The sequence below is a fragment of the Balaenoptera physalus genome (genome assembly GCF_965194825.1).
Source record: "Balaenoptera physalus genome assembly, chromosome: 12".
In the NCBI taxonomy this organism is placed as follows: Eukaryota; Metazoa; Chordata; class Mammalia; order Artiodactyla; family Balaenopteridae; genus Balaenoptera; species Balaenoptera physalus.
In genome coordinates, this window is record NC_138897.1 from 65,280,101 (window position 1) to 65,307,246 (window position 27,146).

Genomic DNA, 27,146 nt, shown 5'->3' on the forward strand with positions numbered 1-27,146 from the left:
TTGGAAGTAAAATAGACCTAGAATTATACCCTGATTGCATGACCTCGGAAACATTCCTTAACCTTACTGAGTCTGCCTACTCATCTCTAAAGGGGAGTTAATATTATCTACCTTATATGGTTGACTGAGAAAAATTAGATAATATTTTCAAAATGTACCTGGGACATGGATGTATATGATAAATAAATGTGTTTTGAATTATTCATTTTTTTTATAAAGAAAAGATTTGGTGTGTTTCCCTCAAGAGATCCAAGTCTCACGTCTAATGTAGATTTTCAGTATATTCTGTCCTGTTTGATAAAAATAAGCATGGCCACATCCCTAAATCAATTTTCACACCTTTCTTTATTCTCTTTCCGGTGGTGCTGTTGGTGGCCTTGTGTTACTGTTTGCTGTGACCTCAATGTTTTTGTCCTTGGATGCAGGCATCTTTAGACATCCCCGTGACTGCCACCCCCATCCCCACCCTGGGCTCTGCATCCCTGTGTTATAATTCCCCTAGAGCAATATCTGTCCTTTCAATAGAGTAGTCCCTTATTTGACAGAAAGAGACAAAACTATTTCTGCTTCTGAAACTTTCTTGGTAGGGGCACTGGCTAGAAAATAGTACAAAATGGAAAACTTGCCAGACAGCAAGAGTTCATGACAAGGAAGCCTTTTCAGGGGGTGCTTAAATCTGTTTTTAAGAAACCTATTTAAGATAGGCCTCATCCTTTGAACTGCATGTTTTACCCCTGTTGTTTGTTAGAAAAAAAACAAAGTTGATTTCTTAGTGGTCAGGTGGTAGGTAAAATCAAGACAGTCATCAACCTATGATTGTCCAACAGCACCTAAATTCAGATATCTTCATTTAATCACATTTACTTCAAAGTAGCAAACATTCAGTGCAAATCATACCCACTTTATAGTCGTGGTATGTGTTGAAACATTTATATCCTAAATTATAAACTTGATGAAAAAGCTAAAAAACTTGTACTCATAAGTCCCTTAATTGAAATGAACTTCTAAGAAAGAGCTGGAAAATGACCTTTTAAAAAACGTGCTTCAGTTTTTTGGAAAGAAACATTGAAGTGATTGCTTCAAACTTGCAACACATTATGCACCTTCTGTTGTTTAAAACCTAAGGTGTCCTACTAAGTTTTTATTTATATATTTTCTGGAAATCTACATGTCTGTGCATCTGTGTGCAGGTGTATAGACACAGACCCGTAAACATATCTATAAAGATTGTTTTCCTCTTTTTGTCTCTGCAGTTAGCTGTAAGTCAGTGCTGGAACCTGCCAAGTTCAGAAGTTTGCTTCAGAAGTTTCCAGTTAATGGAAAGGGCCAGTCCATTGGTCTCCAGTGTATCTGTAATCAGACTCTGTCTTTCTTTGCTTCCTGGCGTTCCAGCTGGAAGACTGAGAGCAACAAAGTTTCAGGCATAAACTTATGTTCACTTCTTTGGTTGTGGCCTCACTGGCGAGTCATCTTGCTGGGGAATTTGGGGAATTGGCTTCTTGCTGAGTCTTGCTGTGTCTCTAGCCTGGCTGAGACGCTGGGTAAGTGCTTGCTCAGGCATCTGTGCGTTTGCACTTAGCAGGCTGAGAATTGGGCTGGAGGTAGTGTTGGGTGTATCACGGGCATCCTGGCTGGTTAGGTAAGGAGGAGGAGAAGGTGTGTGGTCCTACGAGCTCCATGCTGTTCCCATCTGTCATTTGGCTGTTCTTGTCTCCCTTCTGTTCTTTCATTGTGTTCCTTATTTTTTCTCCAACTAAAGCTTAAATTTCATAAAATTGTCTAATTTTTTGATGCCCTCCCCCGCAGAGCATGTAGTAAATATTCTATTAATATTTGGACAATAAGGCTCAGAATTTTGGGGCATGAAACTTTTGAGGGTCCTAAGTTCTCTTAATGTGATGGATGAAAAAACAGATTCAGAGGTTTTAACCTGGCTTTTCTAGTGTCTAATTCCTTTCTCCCCACCCCCTTCCTTTCTCTCTCCTTTTCCATGGTAGGGCCATGGCCTTGTGTTGGATTAAGTTAAATATGGTGCATTAAATTTACACGTGTCAACTTTTAAAAACAGATCCACATGAGCATGCTTTATATATGTACGTTATATTCTAAGAGTTAATGCATCCCTTTAAAAATGAGGATTATTCCATTTTTATGAGAAGCTTCAGCCCTTGTAGTTGATAAAGGAAAAAATATAACTTTTGGTGAGAAGAAGGACAGACCTGCTGAGGAAAGGGATCTTCATCTGTTCCGTTCATGATGGACTCCAAGTCCCTGGAGTAGAGAGATGCTTGGTGGAGACTTGAACCGGATGAATGAATGTATAAGAGGGAGGGAAGAAGGCAGGAAAGATGGATGAACTTCTGGGTTTGGCTTTCAAAGTACTCTTTTCATGGCCAGAGTGATGGCGTTCTTGGGCCACTGGTGGCGCTGGGCATCAGTCTGTGCTGTGGCCACTCGGACCAGAGCATCTGGCCGGTTCCTGCTCTGCCTGTAGCTGCTCCTGCCAGGCAGGATATGGCTGTTTCCCGGGAGCACTGTCTGGAGAGCCCTGGGAAGGCTTTTTCACTCCACTTGTTCTCAATGTCCGTCTGCTTTTTGCCCCTCAGTTGTCCTGTCTCAGACTTCAGTAGAGAGAGAAATGAGCAAGATCCCATTGCAGGAATATCTGTGCATCTCTTCCTTTCTCTGTATTATCAGTGAAAAAAATGTATATTAACCCCCTAAACAGGACCGAGTTTCATTTCATTTCTGTTCTCCTGCTGGGCCCCTCCTCCCCCTGTGTGTTTTGTATTTCAGTTTGGCGGCATCCTGGCACAGGGACGTCTCGTATAGCAGGTGTTTCTGGGATGACTTCTATCTGGGAAGCCCCCTGAGCTTTTCCATTGGGGGTCCTGCTCATTGCTTCCTCCATGCTTGCATCCATCGCACAGACATAAATAATGCAGTCCTTTGGTTGCAGTGTTCATTCAGGCAACGGGCAGTAGTGAAAATGCCACGCTATTTGGAATCAGAAAGATTGGGTTTTTAAGTGACACCCGCCATAGACTCATCTCATGTTCTTGGACCATTACTTTGTATCTAAATCTCTTTGTTCTTGAAATATTGAATTCTTGAGGAATTTTCATGTGAAATAATAAATAAGACAGTGGAGTAATATCTGCCCAGGGTATGTAACCTATTATGTGTGTAGTAAATGGTCACTTATAATTACTTTTTTTAAATTGAAAATTTTATGGGGATAATTGTGGAGTCAGATGCGGTAGTAAAAAATAATACAGATTCCTATGTACACTTCACCCAGTTTCTTCCGATGGTAACATTTGGCAAACCTAAAGTATAATGTCACAAGCAGGATATTGACATTGTTAAAATCTAGAGCTTTTTCAGAGTTCCCCAGTTTTACTTGTACTTGTGTATGCATGTGGCTGTATTTACTACTATATAATTTTTTCACTGTTTTATTGTGATAAAATACAAATCACTTAAAATGTATCATCTTAACCATTTTTAAGCGCACCGTTCAGGGGTATTAAATACAATCATAATCTTGTGGAACCATCACCACCCTCCACCTCCAGAACTCTTTCGTCTTATAAAACTGAAACTCTGCACGCATCAAACAATAACTTCCCAGCCTCAGGAAACCACCATTCTCTTTTCTGTCTCTGTGAATTTACTACTCTGGGTATTTGCCCTTCTAGGACTGACTTATTTCACTGAGCGTCACGTTTTCCAGGTTCATCCGTATCATAGCATGTGTCAGAATGTTTTTCGTCCTTCTTAAGACTGAATAATATTCCATAGTGTGTATAGTGTATAGACCGCATTGTGCTTATCCACTTATCCATCAGTGGGAACTTGGGTTCCTTCCGCGCTGTTGTGACTGATGCCGCTGTGAGCTGTACGATTTTATTACCTGGGTAGGTTTGCGCCTCCATCACCACAGTCAAGACCCCAGCACTTCCAGCATCACAAGGATTGCTCCTGTTGTCCTTTCGTGACCACACCCATCTCCCTCCTGTTCCTTCTCCCTCCATCCCTGAGCCCTGGTGGTTACTCATCTGTCCTCCATTTCTAAAATGTTGACATCACATGATGCTACGTAAATGGAATCAAATAGCGTGTAATCTTTCCTGATGGGCTTTTTCACTCAGCACAGTTCTCTGGAGATTCATCCAAGTCGGGTGTATCCACACTATGGACGTCCCACTGTCGGTGTAATCATTTACCATTTGAACAGCATCTGGACTGTTTCCAGTTTCTGGCTGTCATAAATAAAAGCTTCTATAAACATTCGTGTGCAGGTTTTAAAAAAATTTTTTATTGGAGTATAGTTGATTTACAGTGTTGTGTTAGTATCAGGTGTACAGCAAAGTGATCAGTGATACATATATATATATATATATATATATATATATATATATATATGCACTCATTTTTAGATTCTTTTCCCACATAGGCCATTACAGAGTACTGAGTGGAGTTCCCTGTGCTATACAGTAGGTCCTTATTAGTTATCTAGTTTATATATAGTACTGTGTATAGGGATTGACATATGCAGGTTTTTATATGAATGAAAATGTTCATTTCTCCAATGGTGCAATTGCTGGGTTGTGTGTTAGACTTATTCTCCTCATGTTGCATCAGCCATGGTCTCCATGGTGACACAGTTTCCTGCTGTGTAGAAATGGAGGTGAAAATAATGTCATGTGGACCTTTTATCACTAACACTAGCCTGACAACAGACACCTTTAGACAATCATGTTAAGAACATTGATAATTTTGTTACTGGTTCTTTTATCTCCTTTAGCCTCAGTTTCTCTGAAGTGGCTCCACCATCTCAAAAACGTCATTCTGAGAACCTCAGAGCATGTTGCCCTTCTTCTGTTGCCCTGCTTCTCTCAGGATCAAACAGTCATAAAGCCCTCTTGATTTTGCCACTGCAGAGATTTTTATATCGCCCTCCTCCTAATTGATACTCTGCTATCTGAATTTCAGTTAGTATAGTCTCTTCTCTGTAGTACTAATGTGCTGTGTTTCCTGGGATCTCCGAGCCGGGTCACAGCTGACCTTTATAGCTGCAGATTGCAGTTCTCCTCTTCATGGCCACCATCATGTCCACCTCAGGGCCTTTGCACATGCCCTGGAAGGTTCCTTATCCTCTTCACACCGTTAGCTCATTCACCTTCAGCTATCAGCTCAAACGCCACCTCCTCATGGGAGGCCATCTGGCATATGTTCTTCTAGTATCCTGTCCTCTTTTTTCATAATATGTTTAAAATTTTAATTGTATATATTAGTTGTATAAAACCTAGGGCCCCGCGTGGTTCAGTCTGGTGCTAGAGTTTCCTCAAAGAAGCTGACCAGAAGATATGTCATCTTAGAGCAACTTAAATCTTATCGCCCCTGCAAAATGACTCAGCCTCTGTCTTCCACGTATCAGTTCTTAACTATGGTACCCTGCCCCACTTTTATGAGGTGAGTCCTTGAGGTACAGTGCTGTCTGACCCACCGCTGTTCACGTCCCTGAAAACTGGGTTTGAGTCTTAGTTGTTTTTGTAGTTTTAGAACCTGGAACACTGACTGGCAGATATTGGGCATTCCATTAATATTTTTGGAAAACATCAATGAATGGTTGAAACTACGTATCTTATATATATGAAATGTTTGGTAAAAGTTGACAAAATGAGTGAATAATGAAAACCTTTCTTAACTTTCCAGGTGATTTTTGAAGTCGTAACTTCTGGACATCAAGGCTACCTCGCCATTGATGAAGTGAAGGTGTTAGGACACCCATGTAGTAAGTTACCTCAGCTTCTAATCATCCGGGGACGTGGTTGGGGGTGTATTTATGTTATGGATAAGAGAAGGCACTAAAACCTGGGGGAGGTCGTCCTACTCAGAGAGTCCCTGATGGGCCTCTGGGTGGTGCTGTGCTAGCCCAGAAGTTCAAAAACATGTGCGTCATGTGTGATGTCATTGTACATATCTAAATGTCTTTAAAGTGAAAATCAGGAATAAGGACTAAGGGAACATCCACATTCAACCCCAGCATAGAGCTTTGGGGGCTGAGCAAGTAAAAGTCTGCAAATGTGGGTGTCTGTGTGTGTGCTTAGGTGTACCAGCATGTGTGCTTGTGTGGGCATGTGCATATGTGTGTGCGTGTGTGTGTCTGCATGTGTGCCTGTTTGCATGTGTGTATGTGCATGTGCCTGCGTGCATGTGTGTGTGTGTGTACGTGCACTGAGTTTCCCATAATCACTACATGTTCATAAAAAGTCAGACAGTCATGTTTGCCTTTTGTAAATTCTGATGAATGGTAGTGAACTGTACAAATTACTCGGTATTCTTTTTTTCCCCACTTAGCATTGTATTTAGGTCAATCCATGAGATTGTATCATATGAATATACTACATTCTATTTTTTCCTATTCCTCTATGAACGTTTAGTACCCCCCACCCCGGTTTTCCTCTATGACAAACACGGTTGCCGTGAACATCCGTGTGTGTGTGTGCGTGCCTCTGCGTGCAGTGTGTGAGAGCTTGGGCGAGGTGTATTCTTCAAGGCAGAATTGCTGAGCGGTAGGGTAGAAACATTTTTAGTTTTACTAGATGCTATGAAAAACGTCTGACCAGTTTATATGCCCACCAGCAATGCACGGACGTTTCATTTGCCCTATATCCTTGCCCCAAATTGATATTGTCAGACATTAAATCTTTGACCATCCCAGGGATGGCAGCCTGCTTTATGTTTTAGGATCCCTGGCATAAAAGAGAAATTGGCTCATTCAGACGATTCTAGATCTCTGCTGAAGGTCCCCACCCAAATTCATGAGAGAATGGTTATATCTACACTGATACTAGAAATACCAACACACGCAGGAGTGTCTGCTTTTACTGCATGGATTGAGAGATTGGCGCCATGATCACTGCCTGTGGTGGTTACAGAGAAGCCTGGGTGGTTGGTATCTGATGGGCTGTCATGACACTGTTGTCTGATTCCATCCAGAGGGGTTCTCCTCTCCGAGCTCTTTACCTGGTGCTCCAAGTTCAAGCTCAGCAGTCATCTTGTTCATTACTAAGGCAGACGTTACTTTTGTAGCACGGTGCTTGGCCTTTTATTCTGTCAGCAAGACTGGCGAGTTCAAGAAGAATTTCTGCCCCTTGTTTTCTGAAAAGGCAAGAAAATGAACAATGCTGTACCTAATGGGAACAGCAGGGCAAATTTAGGAAGCAGAATATAATTACCTGAGTTGGAACTTGGCCAAATCCTCAGAGTCATAGCCTCGGGCTTGGAAAAGTGCCGTGAGATCTTCTAATGTGCACGAATGTTCAGGGCCTCTGATTCACCTCTTACTGGGAGGTAAAAAGTCAGACAGTAATACTGTAGGCCTACTATGGGCTGAGCACTCCATTTCCCAGAGCAAACCTCGCCACAAGGCAGGTGTCGCTGCTTCCCTGGGTATAGGTGTGGTGGCCACTGGCCAACAGAATAGCTCCTCAGGTGTAGCCCCTCCCATCCCGCAGGATCTGAGTCATTGCCTTCAGTAAGAGAGAAAGACTTAATGCTTTTCCTTCTATCAGAGCCTTCCTGAAATGTGTCTCCTGCAGTTTTGTGCATTCTTTCCAAGCCCAGCTGCCTGCAGCCATAGAAATGGAGTTTATGTCTCTCCTTTGGAGAATACTGGTGCTGATACTTAATTGGCTATACGAACTGCTGCTAGAAGATACAGAATCACAAAAGAGGCTCTGTCCCAAGGTGATGGATGCTACAACAACGTGTTGAACTGTGAGCTTTCAATGGTTTTGATGATGGCCTTTCTGTAGTTATTTTTTCCTGAATCGCTAAGTTTATGGGGAAAACATGCAAACAAAGATTTTAAAGAATGCAGTCGTTTTGTCTTAAAATGGAAAGCTTTACAGTTTGTATTCTAAGGGCTTTCCTATCAAGATTTCTAAATAATAATCAATTATTTTGAAATGCTGATGATGTTCATTAAATTTACATCGTGAAGAAACATAAGTATTTCATATCCAAAACTATGCTTTCCCAAAAGATGCAGAACTGCTGAACTTTATTTATTTCACTCTAAAGGCTCCTGTTTGGATTCATATAGGTTTATGGTAGACATTGTGACTTTTTTTTAAAAAATAGCTGTTCTGTTAAGTGTATACAGTTGCTCATAAAATTGATTTTCACGTAGTGACAGTAAGATGCCAGATCAGCCTGAAATGTGGAGATGGCTGTGCAACGGCTTCAGACCACTTCTAATGAAGATAGATAATTTTTGTATTTGGTACACATGCTAAAGCTATATTTTGAATTTAGTTCAATAATCCTAGTAGGAGAAACTGAAGAAGCATTTTTTTCAGCTTCGTAATATTGTCTCCTGTTTTTAAGTAGGTTGTAACTTATGCATAGTTGGGTATTACTATTATTACCTTGTGGTGCTGATATGTATTTTTATATCTTGTAAGCCATGCAGCATTTTAACATCACATATCATTCAATTCATCCACTCAAAGTGTATGGGAACATGGGATGTTTTTCCTTTTACTCGGGTCTTCTAAAAGTTCCTTCAATAGTGTTTACGGTATTCAGGGTACTAACTGAACTTCTTTCATTATACTTTTTTTGTTAAATCTATTCCTATGTGTTTTATTTTGATACTACTATAAATGGAATTGTTTTCTTAATTTCTTTTTTGGATTGTTCATTGCAAGTGTATAGAAACGCAATTGACTTTTGTATATTGATTTTGTATCCTGAGACCCTGTTGAGCTTACTTATTATAAACTCTAATTGTTTTTTGTGAATCCTTAGAATTTTCAAGACCCATGTCATCTTTAGGTCGAGTTAGTTTTATATCCTGTTTTTCAATCTGAGTGCCTTTTATTCCTTTTCTTGCCTAATTGCTGTGGCTAGAACCTCCAGTACAATGTTGAGTACAAATGGAGAGAAGACATCCTTGTCATGTTCCTGTCTTAGGAGGGAAGCTTCCAGCCATTCACCATTCAGTATGATGTTAGCTGTGGGTTTGGGTTTTTCATAGATGCTCATTATCAAGAGAGACATTCTCTTTTATTCCTACTTTGTTGAGTATTTTTTAAAAATCAATCATGAAAGGGTGTTGGGTTTTAGCAAATGCTTTTCCTTTATGTATGTAGGAGAGGAAAAAGTTCTCCTTGACCCTCTTAGGGTCTCTGACTGGGTCTGAAAATGAAACTGACAGATTCATGGGAGTAAAGCATACAGATACATTTAATGTATGTTTTATGTGACATGGGAGCCTCGTAAGGAAATGGAGACCCGCAGAAACAGACCTGGTGTATTTATGCTGGTTCTCGTGAAGAGCAGACATTCATGGAGGAATATGATATGACAGAGATTGTACAGCAAGTATGGCAAACTGAGGAAGACAAACAAGATGCGTGCATTGATTCTTCTTGGTGAACCTTTGTCTTTGGAGATAAGAAAGCTCCTTTCTTCTGGTGCAAGGAGGGCACCTCTCACATGAGGGTTTTATGGCCTGTTTAGGGGACAAGGGAAGGGAAGGTCAGAGTGACCTTCTTGCTACTGCTGTTTTCTTGAACTCCTTCAGCTTAATTTATTCAGTGTGCAAAGGCGCCATATTTTGGGTAGCATTTCCTGAACTCCATTATTTATCAGATTATCGTATGGCTTTTATCTTATATCCTGTTGGTGGAGTGTGTTATACTGATTGATTTTTGGATGTTAAATCAACCCAGCACTCCCAGGATAAATCTCACTGGGTTACTGTGTACAGTCTTTGTTATATGTTGTCATATAACACCTTAAATATGAAGTTATTTGCATATATGATGCCTTGAATTCTGAAATCTAAAAATTACACAGAATAATGCCTCATTATTTTTCTGCCAATTTTAAAAAATAATAATATAATGAGAAAGATTGCAAAAACCCTCATAAACCTATGTGCCATATATGGGATAAAATGAATACAAAAATCCAAGACATTTCTGTATTACTACTTTGCAATATGAAATAAGTCAGCAATTTCTTTAAACATTTAAGAAATGCTGAGTTCATAATATGGCATCCTATGTTCAAATTTATTTTTATTTTATAAAACAAAATTAATTTTTCACTCATATTTATTTGCACACTCAAACATTGCTTGCCTACTTTCAAATTTAAATTTTTATGAAGACATTACACAGTGTGATTAAAATAAGAATAACAGAGACATATAAAAAATTGGAACTGTTTTCTGAATTATGTTTGTTGAATAAAAACTGACCCATGTGCTTTGGTTGAGAGACGCACAGAACTCAGAATTGAGTTTCTTTGAGTTTATCATTTTATTTATTTATTTTTATTTTTAAAAAAGTTTTATTGGAGTATAGTTGCTTTACAATGTTGTGTTAGTTTCTACTGTACAGCAAAGTGAATCAGTCATATGTATACATATATCCCCTCTTTTTTGGATTTCCTTCCCATTTAGGTCACCACAGAGCACTGAGTAGAGTTCCCTGTGCTATACAGTAGGTTCTCATTAGTTATCTATTTTATACATAGTATCAATAGTGTATATATGTCAATCCCGATCTCCCAATTCATCCCAACCCCGCCTTCCCCCTTGGTATACATACATTTGTTCTGTACGTCTGTGTCTCTATTTCTGCTTTGTAAATAAGATTGTCTACACCAGTTTTTCAGATTCCACATATATGCGTTAATATACGGTATTTGTTTTTGTCTTCATTTTACACGTGGGAACTTAGCTTGGATTTTTATCCAGGGGACTATCATTCGTTTTCAAGAGATGAGTGACTAATAAAAGTTATTTGTACATAGTGCCTAGCTTATTTTTCTATGATAAGGATGTTGACTCTGTTTTTCCCTTGACAAATTATTCCATTAAGATCCATTCTTACCTCTCAAGCAAAAAAATAGTAGTTTTGTCTTGAACCATGTTAAGAGCTTCCTGCTCACAAGAGTTACTTGGCCTCTGTGGCCCTATAACCTCGCTCATGTAGTGGAGAATAATAATGATAATGCTCTCCTCACAAGGTAAATGTAGGGATTAAATGAGTTAATGTGCATAATGAACTTAGAACAGAGTTTAGCACATTCTAAGAGCTCAGTAAATGTTAGCTATTATTATTATTATTAGGCCTACATCCTGATTGGCCCACTAGAATGAGTTAGATGGAGATTTTAACTCTAAGTGGCTAAATTGATTGATTTCTTAGATGGGATAACTTAGCAGTGTCCATTTTAAAAGTTAAAAAAATGTTTGCAAAATAGATTGTTTTCAGGCAGTCCCGGCTGTTCTTTTCAGCAGAAGTTGGCTCTCTTCTTTGTGATGATGTGCTACACAGATAGAAGCATTGACTGTGCATTCTGGCAGGCGGGCATGGCTGCAGCCCATCTCAACCTGTGCCATTACATTAAAATGTAAATGAAAATACAAAGGGGTCAGGGCACAGTCCGCTTTTGTCCATTTCCGTTTGCACTTTGATCTCGCAAATTACCGTTCTCTGATTTTGTTGTTAGTGTTTTGGTGCAGGCTTTGAAGAGGCAATAATATGAGACATCTACAGAAAGATTTGCATCCTGGTCAATGATAATTCCTGGCTTTGGGACCAAATGCTGGTGTGAGATCAATTAATACCCGAAAACCTCTATTCTTTTGAAAACTGTTTTCTTAGTAAGAAACAAAAGAATATGGCAGAAATGAAAAAATAGGAGAGTTGTACTCCAAAACCTTTTAGTATTCATGGAAGATGTTTAGTTTTTAGAACTCCTGCAGATTTTAGAAGAAAACTGGCATAGCATTTTGAAAGGGTATCCAGGAGACAAATGGGCCTATAAATTTAGAGGGAAAGAGAGAATTTTTCTTCCTGAGTATGGGATAGATTGAATTTTTCCACTGTAATGGTGCTCTACCTGTGTTACAATTAGTTTGGCAAGGTTCAGAGCACGCAGCTGAGCGTGGAATTGAAACTTTTCTGGCTGTGGAGCTCTTTTTCTTGGGGTCTTTTCCAGTTTCCAGTGATAGATCCGTTATTTTAAATAATAATGAACATTTTTGAGGCTAAGTACCAGGCACACAGAATACCTCCTCCTGGCAGCATCTTGTTTAATCTTTATCCCAACCCTATGAAATAGGTGCTATTTTTAAATCCTTATTTTGCAAATTAAAAAAAAAAATCCACTAAGGCTTGGGTTGAAGAATTTTTGCTTCTATTCAAAGGTAGTAAGAGCCTGAGCTTGAACACGTATTATGCTGCAATCCTGATCTTAAAATAGTATTAACCTTCAACTGCTTCCTAACTGAAAACAGTTGTAGGGTTTACAGCACTAGGCAGGGAGATTCCAGGCATCTTAAACCTCTGGAAAGATTATATATGCCTTTAATGTTTATTGAAAAAACTTACAAATGTCACCAGTAGAAATTTTAACCTTCATGATCTTGGAGGAAACTGATCTGGAACATAGAATTCTACAGCCCCTTTGTCTTATTCACCCTGATGGATAAATTAATTAATTCAATTAATTCTCTTGCTTGAAAAGGATAATTTGGTGATAAAAGTGTTTACACTTAATAGGTTTTTCTGTCTTCATCTGGTTTCCATTGGAGGTATGGCTTTATTATTTTAGCCAGACTATTATTTTTTTCCGGCAGTCTTCTTCTCAACCAAGAAACACTATTTCCCAAACTGAACACAGCCAATCTGTTCAGAGAAGAACCCTCCCAAAATACAATTTGAACAGAGGTATCAATTCCTTAGACTCTTAACCTCACTATGCAAGTAATAAGCCCTGGTGTCTTTGAGAAAACCATATTGAACATCAAATCCATTCTAAAGGAGAAGGGATAGCCCTCATTCTGGGCAGCATGTCCTAATAAGGATGGGGGTAAAGAAATACTATCACACAATCCTATCTTTGACCACCAAATTAAAAATGTAAGTTATATTCTAATAGAACTCCTAATGCAATTAGCAAATTGTATTGATAAATGAGCTTTGCTATGTCTTTCTCTTTGGTTCAGTAGCCATTGCTAGAAACAGGGCCCTTAGGAAAACAACCTTCCAGGGCGGACTTACTATGGATGGACAGACCTATAGCAGAACCAGTGACAATTCTGATATGCCCGTTATTTATTATTGTTAAGTAAGCTGATGAAGCAGAGCACATATATTTAATCAGATTCTCCAGAAAGATTACAGAAATTAACACTTAGCATTTTTGAGGGGGTGGTAAAAAGAGTACTCTTCTACTCTGCTGGTAGAAACGCCAATTGTTATATGCGCTAAGGAAAGCAGTTCAGCAATTTGTGTCAAACGTATTTTAACAATGCTGACTATGGGAGGATACACCAGGGTGATACTCAAAATAATTAACAGCCCTTCAGCATAGGCTCCGAACTGACCCTGCGCTTGACCACGTGCGGTGACACTGCAGACCAGCAGCCGCAGGTATAACACCCCCTTAACCCAAGTTGTCATGAAAGATGGCTACACACCCAACACTCTGTGTTAGAGATCCACTGTGTTATAGTGACCTGCAGCCAGAGGCAAGCAGAGTTAGGAGGCCACGAGATGGACAGGAGAGGGTAACATCAGTGAGACGTCCTGACGGAGGACGTGTGATATCTCAAGGGTCTAACAGCAAGCTAAGGGAATCCATGGAAGCTTTATGGAAGGAAAAGCTTTGGAGAAGGTCCTTGAAAGTAGCAGGAATTCCAGCAGTCAGACTGGAAGCCATACCTGGTGGGATGAGAGCACGGGAAAGGCAGACACCGGGCTGCAAGGCTCGCCGAGGCAGTGTGGCCTGATGGGCAGAGCCTGAGCTTTGGAACTGGCTAGACCAAAGTTTCCACTCTGCCTCTGACGCTTAGTAGCCAAGTACCCACAAGTAAAATGGAAAAAATACCTTCCTCACAGAACATGGGTGAGTCATCAATGGAAAAGTTTCTGGCCCCTGAAATGCTCAAAAAGAATGTTACCTTTTTCCATTTTCTAAAAGCAGTGGGTCTTCCAGCTTCTTGGGAACAGTGCGTAGAAGAGAAATTTGATGCAGGGACTTTTTACACAGATCTTTAAAACCATAGAATCCTGTTATTCTTGACCAAGGGGAATTTGATTAAGTTAATGAGAAATAGTTTACAGGGTTTTAAGTTAACATAATAGTATTAGAAACAATGACCCAGAGTTATACTGGTTTTTTAGAAGTTACTTAGGACATTTTGCATGCCAGGCATCATGAACGCATTGTCTGAATTATTGGTGGCCTCCAAATTAGTAATGGGGGTTTCCTCTGTGTTACTGATAGTAAAATGCATTTTTCTTTAGTAATTCATTTCCACTCCTAATTACGTTTTTTACAGGATCACGTTAGTGCGTGTTTATCATCTTTGGGTGCCCAGGAGTGGGGTACCATTCTTTGAAAGTGTCTAGATGTGGTCCAGAGACACGTTGGCACTGGGGGAGGCTTCTAGCTGTCATCCAGGTTTATCCATCCCTCCCAGAAAACACTGGCATCCTATTTTCTTCTCTTCTACTCCCTCACCTCCCCCCACCCCACCTCTTGCTGCTCTCTCTCTCTATCCTTGTTTTGATAAGAGAATGTTGTCCTAAAAGTAGAAGTTATCATAAAATTTCATTCCTGACCTGTCACTCCAGGTCCTGACACGCATTTTCGGTGTGCTGTGGAAATGGGTCTGTGCTTCTCAGGTCAGACAGAGTGATCCTTTATGTAAACAGCTGTCCCCTATGGACGATGTATGTTGTGAGACTTAATGCTGTTTAGCAGTTGGAATCATTCTTTCTTCTCGAATTGGAAATCAGGATCAGCCAACACCGCAGTGCTGTAGCAGTCCCAACGTAATTTCACAGAATCTATCTGTAGGGATAGTATTTTTGGTAGCTGGGAAATATTGCACGAGTAATGCTGCATACCAATGAGTTGTATTAAAATATATATTACTCACAGCTCTGTACTTGGCTTACAGAGTTTCCTTGGCAGCAGCATTTCACTTCTTACTGTTCTTTTCATGTTGCTAGTATAAATATCTAATATGTTTTTGTTCACAACATCAATTAGGCCTCAGTATAATCTTTATTAATACAGGTCTGTTATTACAAGAAGGCTGCTGAGCTATGATTATTTGCACAGCAGGGACAATAAAGTATCTTCTTTCGTCCTGGTTCTATCCCAGAATGCCCGGCTGTTGCAGAACACACCAGAGCCTTCCAGAATCTCTTTTACAATCCTAATGAAATCTTTTTTTTTTTTTTTTTTTTTTTAAATTTTTTTTTTTAATTTTTTTTTTTTTTTAAATAGTAATCTTTTATTTATTTACTTATTTTTGGCTGTGTTGGGTCTTTGTTTCTGTGCGAGGGCTTCCTCCAGTTGCGGCAAGCGGGGGCCACTCCTCATCGCGGTGCGCGGGCCTCTCACTATAGCGGCCTCTCTTGTTGCGGAGCACAGGCTCCAGACGCGCAGGCTCAGTAATTGTGGCTCACGGGCCCAGTTGCTCCATGGCATGTGGGATCTTCCCAGACCAGGGCTCGAACCCGTGTCCCCTGCATTGGCAGGCAGACTCTCAACCACTGCGCCACCAGGGAAGTCCCATGAAATCTTTAAAGCTCTTAGAAGCAAAGGCATTCTTTCCTTCAAAGGTAAACAAAAGGGAAAGGCCGGAAATTGCAGAGAGATTCAAAAAGGCACCTATGAGTTCAGATCTCCACTTTTAACCTGTTTAATTCTTTCTGTTTGTGCAGCCAGAACGCCTCACTTCCTGCGGATTCAGAATGTGGAGGTCAACGCGGGCCAGTTTGCCGCCTTCCAGTGCAGTGCCATCGGCAGGACTGTGGCCGGCGACAGGCTCTGGTTACAGGTACGGTAACTCACTTTCACGGTTCGGAGAGAGGCCAGCGGGCAGAGTGCGTGTCCCCTGGGGAGGGCCCCAGAGGTCGGGTCAGTGTCAGGCCCCTACGGGAGATGGATGCTCTGAGCAGTTTCCCCAGTTCTTTTCCTTCTTCCGCAGTAAGTAGCCAGATTACAAAGAGTTCTAGACAAGCTCAGTGTTGTTTTTCACAAACCCTGTTGTGAATTTCTGTTTTTTCCTTTTGCTTCTGCTTAGCCATCTCATGTGGAAGATCTGGTTACCAAATTACTTTTGGAGCAGTATGTTGGAGTCCAAAATACAGTACCTTTCCCCCACTCTTCCTCTGGAGAAAAACCCAAAGAATCACACGCACACGTGCACACACACACACACACACACACAAGTTTATAGGCCTTTTTGTAATTTTCATTTCCGCAGCAATAAGCCTAAACTTATAAATTAATAGCACACCTTTTACCTTTGAGCATTTAAGCAGACTTTTTTTAGGGTCATCATAACTTGTGTGTCTCGTTTTATTGTCTTTCAAACTCCACCATCTGTATTTTGCACGGCCAATAGTTTCATGGACAGATCAAGGGTTTCAGGAATTCTGACCAAATGAGCGGGAGTACGTGACCTGTCCCCCCTAACCAGCATGCCCCCCACTTCTTTAGACTCTGGGTTTGGTTTCCCCCATAGAATTCTCCAATTTTATTCTTATTGCTTCTTGTCGCGCATTGATCTATAGGCTGCTTGTTCTCCACCTTGACTCGTGTTGATTTTACCCCCCTTTCCTTACAGATTCTATTGTGGGTTTTGTTTTGGTTTGGTTGGTTATTTACTTATTTTAGTTTGCGACTGAGCTGCCTTATGTTCTAACCCTTCTCTGCGTCCGTTCTGTTGCACTTGGGCTCTGTTCCATGGGTGCCGAATTTTCCTTGGTATATGTCACCCTCCACCGATCATGTGTCTCCTTCTGCCGTGTAGTAATGATTGTCATGTGTCACATTTGCCTGACACTCTATTCTTTTTAAATCCCATATTCCTTTTAATTATCACAGCTGAAGTCAGTGGTCACTTTTCTTCTTCCTCCATTTCTGGAGGAAATGAAAAACAGCCAAATGTGCTATCCCAAGATTACTCAGCAATGTGTTGACAAATGGCGAATACATTCTGAAGGAGGCTTCTTAAATGCTTTGGGGTCCTCTGCACACAACCCTCCACCTTCTTCCCTGATGTCACTCTCATTTCTCATATCCTACTGTCCCCATGAGAGAGTCCCCAGGCCGGGAGAGAGGAATGTGTGCAGAGGACTGAAATGGTATGTACCAAATTCATCTTTTTTTTCTGTTTTTCCAAGTGCTTTTATTTTTTTAATTAGCTTGTATTGGTGTGTAGTTGATTTACAATGTTGTGTTAGTTTCAGTTGTACAGCAAAGTGATTCAGTTATTCATATACATATATCCACTCTTTTTTAGATTCTTTTCCCATATAGGTCATTACAGAGTATTGAGTAGAGTTCCCTGTGCTATACAGTAGGTCCTTGTTGGTTATCTATTTTATATATAGTAGTGCGTATATGTCAATCCCAATCTCCCAGTTTATCCCTCCCCCCCATTTCCCCCTTGGTAACCGTAAGATTTCTACAGCTACAACTCTACTTCTGTTTCGTAAATAAGTTCATTTGTACAATTTTTTTAGATTCCACGTATTAGCGATATCATATGATATTTGTCTTTCTCTCTCTGACTTACTTCAATCAGTATGACAATCCCTAGGTCTAAATTTATCTTTACTGTTTCCTTCGCTCTAAAAATTTTGTAATCACTACTTTAAGAGCTTTTTGCAGCATGTGAAAAATGTACTTGACCCTGGTCTTTGGTATTCAAATTTTTTTTTATCCCACGTCCCAGTTATTTTAGCTTCTTGATGTTAGAGCTTGAGAATTCTTTTTTTAGTTAGTGGTTGTTTCGTATTAAATTTGATCAAGTTTGGCTACGTATGTATGTATGGTAATTGATGAGACAGACGTTTTTAATTGGCATTTTTCACAATGCCTTACCTTCCTTTTAAAAATGAAAATACCCCGCCAAAATTTTTAAAAATAAATAATGAAAAAATGGAACTACCCTCGTCATCTTTGATTTATCTCCAGAAATCTTAATTTTTCATGGAAAGCATTTTTTTTGTCCCTGATATTTGTTTTAATGTTATTTGAGAGACTACAATAAAAAGTCTAAGCTTTTGTCTCAACAGTCTTAGACATTCCCAGGAACTTACAGGCAAGTTGAAAATACAGTTTCCTTTTTCGTTTTTGTAAATATCCTGGCCTTGGGAGGGTCCTGCTTACACTTGAGCACTTCCTTGGGGTTGGGATCTTTAACTCCTTCCTCTTAGGAAGTGGGAGACTTTGTTTTAGAGAATCCATCATGCTGTAGGGAGAAAGCTAGCTATCAGTGTGCAAAAAGGGTCTAATTGCAGAATTAGATTCTGCATTAGGTCTAAATGCAGAATTCCCAATCCTGATTCCACTATAGAATCACATGGAGAGTTAAAAAAAAGTGTGGTCTACACCGGATTCTGATTTAATTGATCTGGGGTAGCCTCGATCTGACTCTCATGATAAGTTTCCCACCTACCAGGTCTGTCTTGTTTCATTCTATTAAATTTAATCATAGTGTTGATAAATTGTTTTCCAATCAATCCATTAATGCCTCTCTTTGCCAATTACCCCGTCTTCTCTTGCCCTTCTTATCATCAATGACCTGCATATTGTCCTGCAGCTTTCGAGAAGGGTCGTGTCAAGAAGGGAATGAGGGTAAGACAGAACTGGCATGACTTTGAAATTCTAAGTGACACCGAGTTTGTCCTGGACTCAGGCTGCTGTGTGGTTTGTGAGTCTTTGTGATGTTAGAATAGTTTTAGTGTTCAATAATTTATCTCCTCTGTTTGGATAGGCATTTTGGGGGCAGATGTTTATTTCGTTAGCAGCTGATGAAATAAGACAAGTGTCTTTCGCTTGCAAGGATGGCTTCTGTTAACCTGTGTTGTGTGAGATGGTTTCCGGCAGCCGTCGGGATTTGTGGCAGGGGATGGGTTTCACAGCGTCCTCCTGCTCTCTTGCCTGTGCCCTGGCCCTTTGCTTCAGGCAATTCTTTACAAGTTGTGCGGAGAAGCAGACCTGGAAAACTAGACCAGGCCTCTCTGGTCTTGGAGGTATGAATACGGACTTTTCTTCCTTCCTACCTGAATGTTCTAACACTTTCAAAAATGCCTTCCTGCATCTGAACTCCCTTGGATCCTCAAAATAATTCTAAGATTCAGGCAGAAAACTGAATGAAAAAAATGTTTAGGTTTTTCTATCATTTGAATCTTCCCAATAGTAAGTCAAGATTTAGAAATAAATAATACATCCTTTATTGGGAGAACATTGATACTGTGCAGTGTGATCATTTACAGTCATTTGCATTATAATCTTTTGAGTCCTACTGTAGGTACTTTGTGGAGTTTCATGGTGTAGTCCACGGTTTTGTACTCTTTTTTTTTTTTTAATATTTATTTATTTATTTATTTATGGCTGTGTTGGGTCTCTGTTTCTGTGCGAGGGCCTTCTCTAGTTGCGGCAAGCGGGGGCTACCCTTCATCGCGGTGCGCGGGCCTCTCACTATCGCGGCCTCTCTTGTTGCGGAGCACAGGCTCCAGATGCGCAGGCTCAGTAGTTGTGGCTCACGGGCCTAGTTGTTCCGCGGCATGTGGGATCTTCCCAGACCAGGGCTCGAACCCATGTCCCCTGCATTGGCAGGCAGACTCTCAACCACTGCGCCACCAGGGAAGCCCTTGTACTTCTTTTTTATAGATGAGGCTTTTGAGGTGCAGGATTGGTGAGGTTCAAAAAGGTAAATGGCATAGCTGGGAATAGCACACCCCTGTTTTTTCACTTTTACTTCACCACTGATTAATTCCACTCTGCTGTGCTGGCTTCTCCTATCCTGAGCTAGGTGAATAGGTAATATGCACTTACTACTTTGTTAGAATGATTTGGATGTAACTGACATTACATAATTTACATCCAGGAGGCAGCTTGACAAAAAAAAAAAAAAAAAGTCCATCTGTATTACATGTACATCTTGATCCACGTCTATGAAAAATGGCCAGTGGTTTGATTGTTTAAAAATATAGATTAAATATGATCAATGTCAGAGTCTTTCACAAACACATAACACACATAAATCTGAGGATGATACTAATGAAGAAATGTTTATGGTTAGCAGATGTGTCCCATCTGCTTCCATTTTCTCCAGCTCATCCATGGGCCACACAGGTTATTGTCAACGTGGAATCGGTCTTTCTAGAATACAGAACAAGGAAATAAAACACAGCTCATGAACCTCCATTATTGTAGCTGCAAAGTACGTAAAAGACCTTCGAGACAGTGTGCAGGAGGAAGACAGCATCTATCAAACTATTTTTACTTAGTAAAAAACTGATGTGCATTGAATCTGCTGAGGATACTTGCTATGTGCTATCAGATATGGTGATCTTTGCGTCCAACTGGGCTGTAACCATGGGAGACACTCAAATGAAATGTGTTCATAAAACAATTCAAGCACCCAAAACAGGACCATGTATTTCTTGGTATTATCAACTTTCTGGTCACTGTGGAGCCTACATTTTGAGATATCATAGAGTATGTTTATATTTAAGATACTGAGAAGAGAAAACAGAATTTTAGATGTTCTTTTTTTACACTTAAATGTTATTTGCTGATGGGCAGTTTCTGAGTTACACATTTTTATAGTCATTGACACTTTAAGCCACATACTATTGTATTACAATTACTATTGTTCTTTCTGAAGTATTTAAAATTTTATTTTCTGCCATAGGCTTGTTTCTCTTGGGAATTAATATTTATAATGCCTCTTTCAGCTTTTCAGTGAATCACCAAAGCTGATATTGACACTGGTAAATCTGAAGATGGTGTGTGCACATTCTTTTCCAGGGAATACAGCCCACTTTGCCCTCTTCTGCATCTGGTCCAGTTTGGGGCACTTTTGTAATTTCTGCCCTTTAATTCATTTTTGATACATTGTAGAGGCTCTTCCATTCCTTACTCTTTTCTTTTTTTTTTAAATAAAATTTACTTATTTATTTATTTATTTTTGGCTGCGTTGGGTCTTCGTTGCTGCGCACAGGCTTTCTCTAGTTGCAGCCAGCAGGGGCTATTCTTCGTTGTGGTGTGTGGGCTTCTCATTGCGGTGGCTTCTCTTGTTGTGGAGCATGGGCTGTAGGCGCATGGGCTTCAGTAGTTGTGGCACACGAGCTTCAGTAGTTGTGGCTCACGGGCTCTAGAACACAGGCTCAGTAGTTGTGGCTCATGGACTTAGTTGCTCCACGGCATGTGGGATCTTCCCAGACCAGGGCTCGAACCCGTGTCCCGTGCATCAGCAGGTGGATTATCAACCACTGCACCACCAGGAAGTCCAATTCCTTACTCTTTTTACTCCATATCTTAGTCAACTCGGGCCACTGTAACAAAAATGCCATAGACTGAGGGGCTTAAACAACAAATATTTATTTCTCACAGTTCTGGAGGCTGGCAGTCTAAGATCAGGGGCCAGCGTGCATGTTCTTGGAGAGGACCAGCTCCCGGTTTGCACACTGCCATCCTCTTGCTGCATCGTCACTTGCATCCTCTGGACTCTTCATCCCCTTATAAGGGCCCTAATCCCGCCATGGGGGCTCCACTCTCACGACCTCATCTAAACCTAATTACCTTCCAAAAGCCCCACCTCCAGTACAATCACATTGGGGAGCAGGTCTCATCATATGAATTTGGCGGGCATGCAAACACTTAATCTACAGCACTCAGCTACCACATCAAACTCAGAAGTGGGTGGAAATGAAGGTGCTTCGGCCCCCAGGACAAATGGCAGAAAGCAAGGAGGCAGTGGAGGTGCCTTTTCAAAGGTAGACGGTTGGAGGCTTTGATAAAACCCGGGATTGACACGTGCGTGTTGGGTGAATAGAAGCTGGTAAAGGAAAGCTGGAAAATCATACTTTTCTCTCAACAGATCTTAGAGGCCCCGTCATTTTTAAATGGCTCACTTTTTAGAATCACAAAATTATGTAACTTCTGAATTTGGAACAATCTTCAAATTAAATTCCTCATTTTATTAATGAGAAAACCAGCTCAGAAGAGGTAGAGAACTTTAACACAGTCATCTATCCAATTATTATATTTATTATAGATAATTCCATTCTGCTAGTGAAAGTCAATTATATGTACAAATATTTTTGCTTATTTATAAATTAGTAAATTTTGTCACTTGGACATTTTTCTTCACTGAGTGACCTTGTATTTCACATATTAGCCTTTTAACCAAATATTCTCAGATTTACTATGAAAATATCTGCATTAACTTTGGAACCATTATAGCACAATATAATTTGAGTTGTTTTCTTTGAGCAAACATCCCTTGGTGTTTATTTGAAGTAAGGTACCAGAGTAGCATTTTAAAATGACTTCATAACGTGCATCAATTCACAGAAATAGAAAAGGAAATCAGATGGCATTACTCTGAAGTACGCTCTTAAAAACGCTGGTGCAACCCAGCACCTAGAAGGGTACCTGTCACATAACAAATCTTCAGTAAACCTGCTCATGGCTCTTGGCTTACAGATGCCTGAACGACCAGGTGTCTCCTGCAGGTGAGTCCCAAAGGCGCATAGTTGGACCAGGAAAACAGGCACAAACTCTGTCTTTTTGGAATGCTTATTTTAGGTCTATGGTTCATCTTCAGAGGAATGGTCTTTGATGAGAAGAGGGATGGATAGAATCTGGTCGTGTCTTTTCTGCTGTTTCAGAATATACAGCAAGTATCATGCAGAGTTTGAATAATTTTAGAAGAAAATGTGATCAATACATCATCACTTTTCCTTCATTTCTTGTAACCTTTCCCTAGGCTTTTTTAATTCTCTGTTGTAAATTTTTGTTCTTTAATTCCCCCTTCAAAAAAAATTTCTTGCCATTGGACCTCAGTAAATGGTAATAGAAGTATAGGTCTAATAAAGCTGGTCCTCTTGAGTTCTCACCATGACAGCAGACCTGTGTCATAGTAATTGATGAATAACCCCACCCACTCATTTTTTTGGTATGGAATATAATTCAATATGAGCTTTTAATTTGGGAAGCTTGCTCTTTGAAAGATAATATTCACTTGGGATTAATTTTCTTTTTTTAATTACTGGCCTAGCGGTATTGTTTTCTACTGAGAGTTTGCTATATCATTCCTCTTAACTGGGTATGACCTATACAATGGTGAAAAAGGCATTTCCACCAGTCTAATAAGTTTCTCACATTTCTTTTCTGAGCTCAGATAATTTTAGACCTTTTTGAGAAAAAAAGGAAAATCCTGAGATTTTGGTAACTTAAAATGATTCTCATAGCTCCTCTGACCTGTATAATTTGGTTCATGAATGAATATGTACATTGTATTAATAATATTTACATTACTAGCTTCAACATATGTGTTTGAAATAAAATAATTATAACTCCTTTTGCTGAGTCCCACTGTTTGCTGAGTACTCTGCTAGGGTGTGTTTAGCCATTTTTTCCCTTAACTGATCCCAAGGAGAACTCTTTTATGTGCCCATTTATGGAAGAAGAAAATGGGCCTCAGGAAGTTTCAGTGATTTTTCCATTTGCACGTTGCTAGTAACAAGGTCTGGGTTTTGAACCAAGCCATCTAAGTCTAGACTCTATGTCCTTAACTGTAATGCCTCTTGCATAGCAGAAAGACCCAAACATTTCTTCATGGATTCATAAACATCGTGTAGTAATTTAAGTGATACCTTTTATTGACATTTAAAATGAAAATTTTATTCATGTGTGTGTACTATTGCCTTGGCTTCTGTGTTATGGAATGTGTATATTTGGTCAACCTTTCTTGGTGGTTTTTAGTTTCCTTTACAGATTCTGTGGGAAAAACATCACAGCTGTATATCAGAGCCATTTTGTAATTATACATAAAAGCCATAAAATGATTTGAAAAGGAGTAAAATTATGGCTCCCTTATCAAGCCTAACATGGGTGTTTTTAGACCCTATATTTCAAAGCATAAATTTAACATCACTTACTGTCATAGAAAATACCAGGGGCTTCCCACTGTGGCACAGTGGTTAAGAATCCGCCTGCCAATGCTGGGGACACGGGTTCGAGCCCTGGTCCAGGAAGATCCCACATACTGTGGAACAACTAAGCCCGTGTGCCACAACTACTGAGCCTGTGAGCCACAACTACTGAGCCCGTGTGCCACAACTACTGAGCCCGTGTGCCACAACTACTGAAGCCCACGCACCCAGAGCCTATGCTCCACAACAAAAGAAGCCACCACAATGAGAAGCCCGTGCACCGCAACAAAGAGTAGCCCTTGCTCGCCACAACTAGAGAAAGCCCGTGCACAGCAACGAAGACCCAATGCAGCCAAAAATAAATGTAAATAAAATAAATAAATTTTAAAAAGAAAATACCAGGAAGACACAAAGAGGACTATCTTCAGTTGCTGTAGGAACCACTGGCTCCTTAAAATTTTGAGTGGTTGAAATCACATCCATTATTTAGTCAGTTAAATATCCACATATATGATATACTATTGAACATTCAGCCTGAAACCACCAGCAGCCTTGAAAGCATACACCATATCTTTTAACTTATATGATTTTGGATTACCTTCATTTAAAGTTAAAGATTTATTTTACATGGATGAAAGAGTAGGACATATCTAAGGGGATTCTGAGAGAAATTAATTAATGAATTTTACTCTGTGATATTACCTGTCTCAGTCAAAAAAAGGTGTAAACAGCTGGTGCTTTGAGGAGGCTGCACCAGGAGCAGCTGGACCGTTCTCCTCCGTTGCAATCTAAAGGCCTCTGGGCCAGGATGTGAAATTGTACTGTGAAAACTGCAGGTCAGGATGGTTCATTTTGGAAGACAGAAGAGAGAGGCCATCAACTACTAGCCTTAAGGACTGCTTGCTTTGGACCCAACAACCACACTTCCTGTAAAAGCATTTGTTCTGTTTCTTTTCTCATATTCATCAAAAGGTTCATTTGTTTCTCTTGCTTCCAAGAATCCACAGCTGTGTCACGAGAAGGGAAGGTGGAGAAAGCCCTGCTCTGGAATTCCCGTGGTTGAGGGCTGAGAATACTAAACACTGTCTCTTCTGTCTCCTGTTAGTGATCCAGGCCTTGGAGTGAGGGTCCTGGAGAGTTTGGACACTGTTAGAATCTCTGGTTTTTTCCTCTTCTGTCTCTTCTTTTTGGAAGGGGAAGGGAAAACATGGAAAATGTTTTAGCTAGGAGGTAAACATATCTGCTTCAGGTAACTTTGAAAGTTCTAGGAGATTTTCAGTCCGGTAATCTGGAATTATGTACCTAGAGAAGAGAGAGGGAAGAAACACGACAATTTTTGATGGGTTTTGATTTCAAAAATGTCTTTAGGACCAGAGAAATGGAATGGAAAACAAAGCATGCCGCTTGTAGTCCTAGAGGGACCCAGTCTGGGATAAGGCCAGAGACCGCTGAGACAGGCACACGGTGGCAGTCAAGTGGCTCCTATAGAGGATGAACTTTGAAATCATAAAGCAGGTCGTTATTCTCTTCTGCATCTCTCCTACGTATAAAAAAGCCACCCTTCATTCCCTTTGTTCAAAGAAAAGGGAATTGGCTATTGTCCAAGTGTAAGAAGATTATGTTTGGACTTCCCTGGTGGCGCAGTGGTTGAGAATCTGCCTGCCAATGCAGGGGACACGGGTTCGAGCCCTGGTCTGGGAAGATCCCACATGCCACGGAGCAACTGGGCCCGTGCGCCACAACTACTGAGCCTGCGCTCTAGAGCCCGTGAGCCATGACTACTGAGCCCATGTGCTACAACTACGGAAGCCCGGATGCCTAGAGCCTGTGCTCCGCAACAAGAGAAGCCACCTCAATGAGAAGCCCGCGCACCGCAACGAAGAGTGGCCCCCGTTCGCTGCAACTAGAGAAAGCCCGCGCGCAGCAACGAAGACCCAACACAGCCAAAGATAGATAGATAGATAGATAGATAGATAGATAGATAGATAGATAGATAGATAATTTATTTAAAAAAAAGGAAACTATGTTTTTTCAGTTATAAGAAGTGATGTCCACTAAGCACAAAGGACAAGTGACAAACTAATGGAGTTTCTGTTTATCCTGAAGGTTTAGAAGCTGATGGTTGCTTTCATTCAAGAATTGTGTAGTATATACTTTCCATGTCTGGGTGTATGATTATTATAATAGTTATTCAAATGTTGCTACAGCTTGGGACTGCTACCCCTGGCATATTGCTCCCCTTTCCCAAATTGCATTTTTTCTTCTACTGTGGTGGGATCTTTACCATATAGTGACTTCATGCTTTTGCAGAAGGTGAATGACACCTGGACAGAATGGTTCTTTGATTCCTATAGCTTTGGAGTATTTATAAGCCAGCAGCAAAACCATCTATTTTTCCTGGGGAAATTATGATGGTTAAAATAGTTGTTCAAAAATACAAAAACGAGAGATTTCCTTCTAATTGCTTCTTAGATTTTCTTTATTTGTATTTTTTCTTTTCTTTTTTCTTTTCTTTTTAAATACTGAATATAGTTCTCTGTGCTACACAGTAAGTCCTTTTTGGTTATCTGTTTTATAGATAGTAGTGTGTATATGTTCCTCCCGAAGTCCTATTTTTATTTTTATTCTAGAAATTATAAGTGTATACAGTGGTAGAGAGAATGATGTCATGAACTCAATATACCCAGCATCTGACTTCAAAACCAACAATATGTGACCAGTTACATCCTCTGTGTGTCCACCTGCTCCCCCTCTGATGATTTTGAAGCAGTCTTAGTCATCATATCATGTAACTTGTAAGTGTTCTCTAAAACAGGAGTTGGCAAACTTTTTCTGCGAAGGGCCAGATAGTAAATTTTGTAGGGCAGAGCGTCTTAGTTATAGCTCTTCATCTCTGCCATTGTAGCAGGAAAGCAGCCACAGACAACACAGAAATGGATGAATGTGGCTGTTTTCCATACAGCTTTATGTATGGACACTGAAATTTGACTTTCATGTCATTTTCATTGTCACAAAACACTATTCTTCTTTTGATTTTTTTCAATCATTTAAAAAATGTAAAAAACGTTCTGAGCTTGCAAGCTGTACAAAACAGGTGGCAGGGTGGACCTAGCCTCAAACCCCTGCTCTAGG

General features: G+C 40.2%; 1 protein-coding gene across 6 annotated transcripts in view; it reads left to right on the forward strand.

The window, feature by feature from the left end:
- The window catches only part of PTPRM (protein tyrosine phosphatase receptor type M), a 745,633-nt gene that overhangs the window by 285,753 nt on the left and 432,734 nt on the right, over positions 1-27,146 (forward strand). For all 6 annotated transcript variants that reach the window (XM_082418591.1, XM_082418592.1, XM_082418587.1 and 3 more), the window contains exons 4-5: positions 5,722-5,800; positions 15,777-15,892. In XM_082418591.1, coding sequence (XP_082274717.1) covers positions 5,722-5,800; positions 15,777-15,892 — 195 coding nt within the window. The remainder of the gene's footprint in view (positions 1-5,721; positions 5,801-15,776; positions 15,893-27,146) is intronic.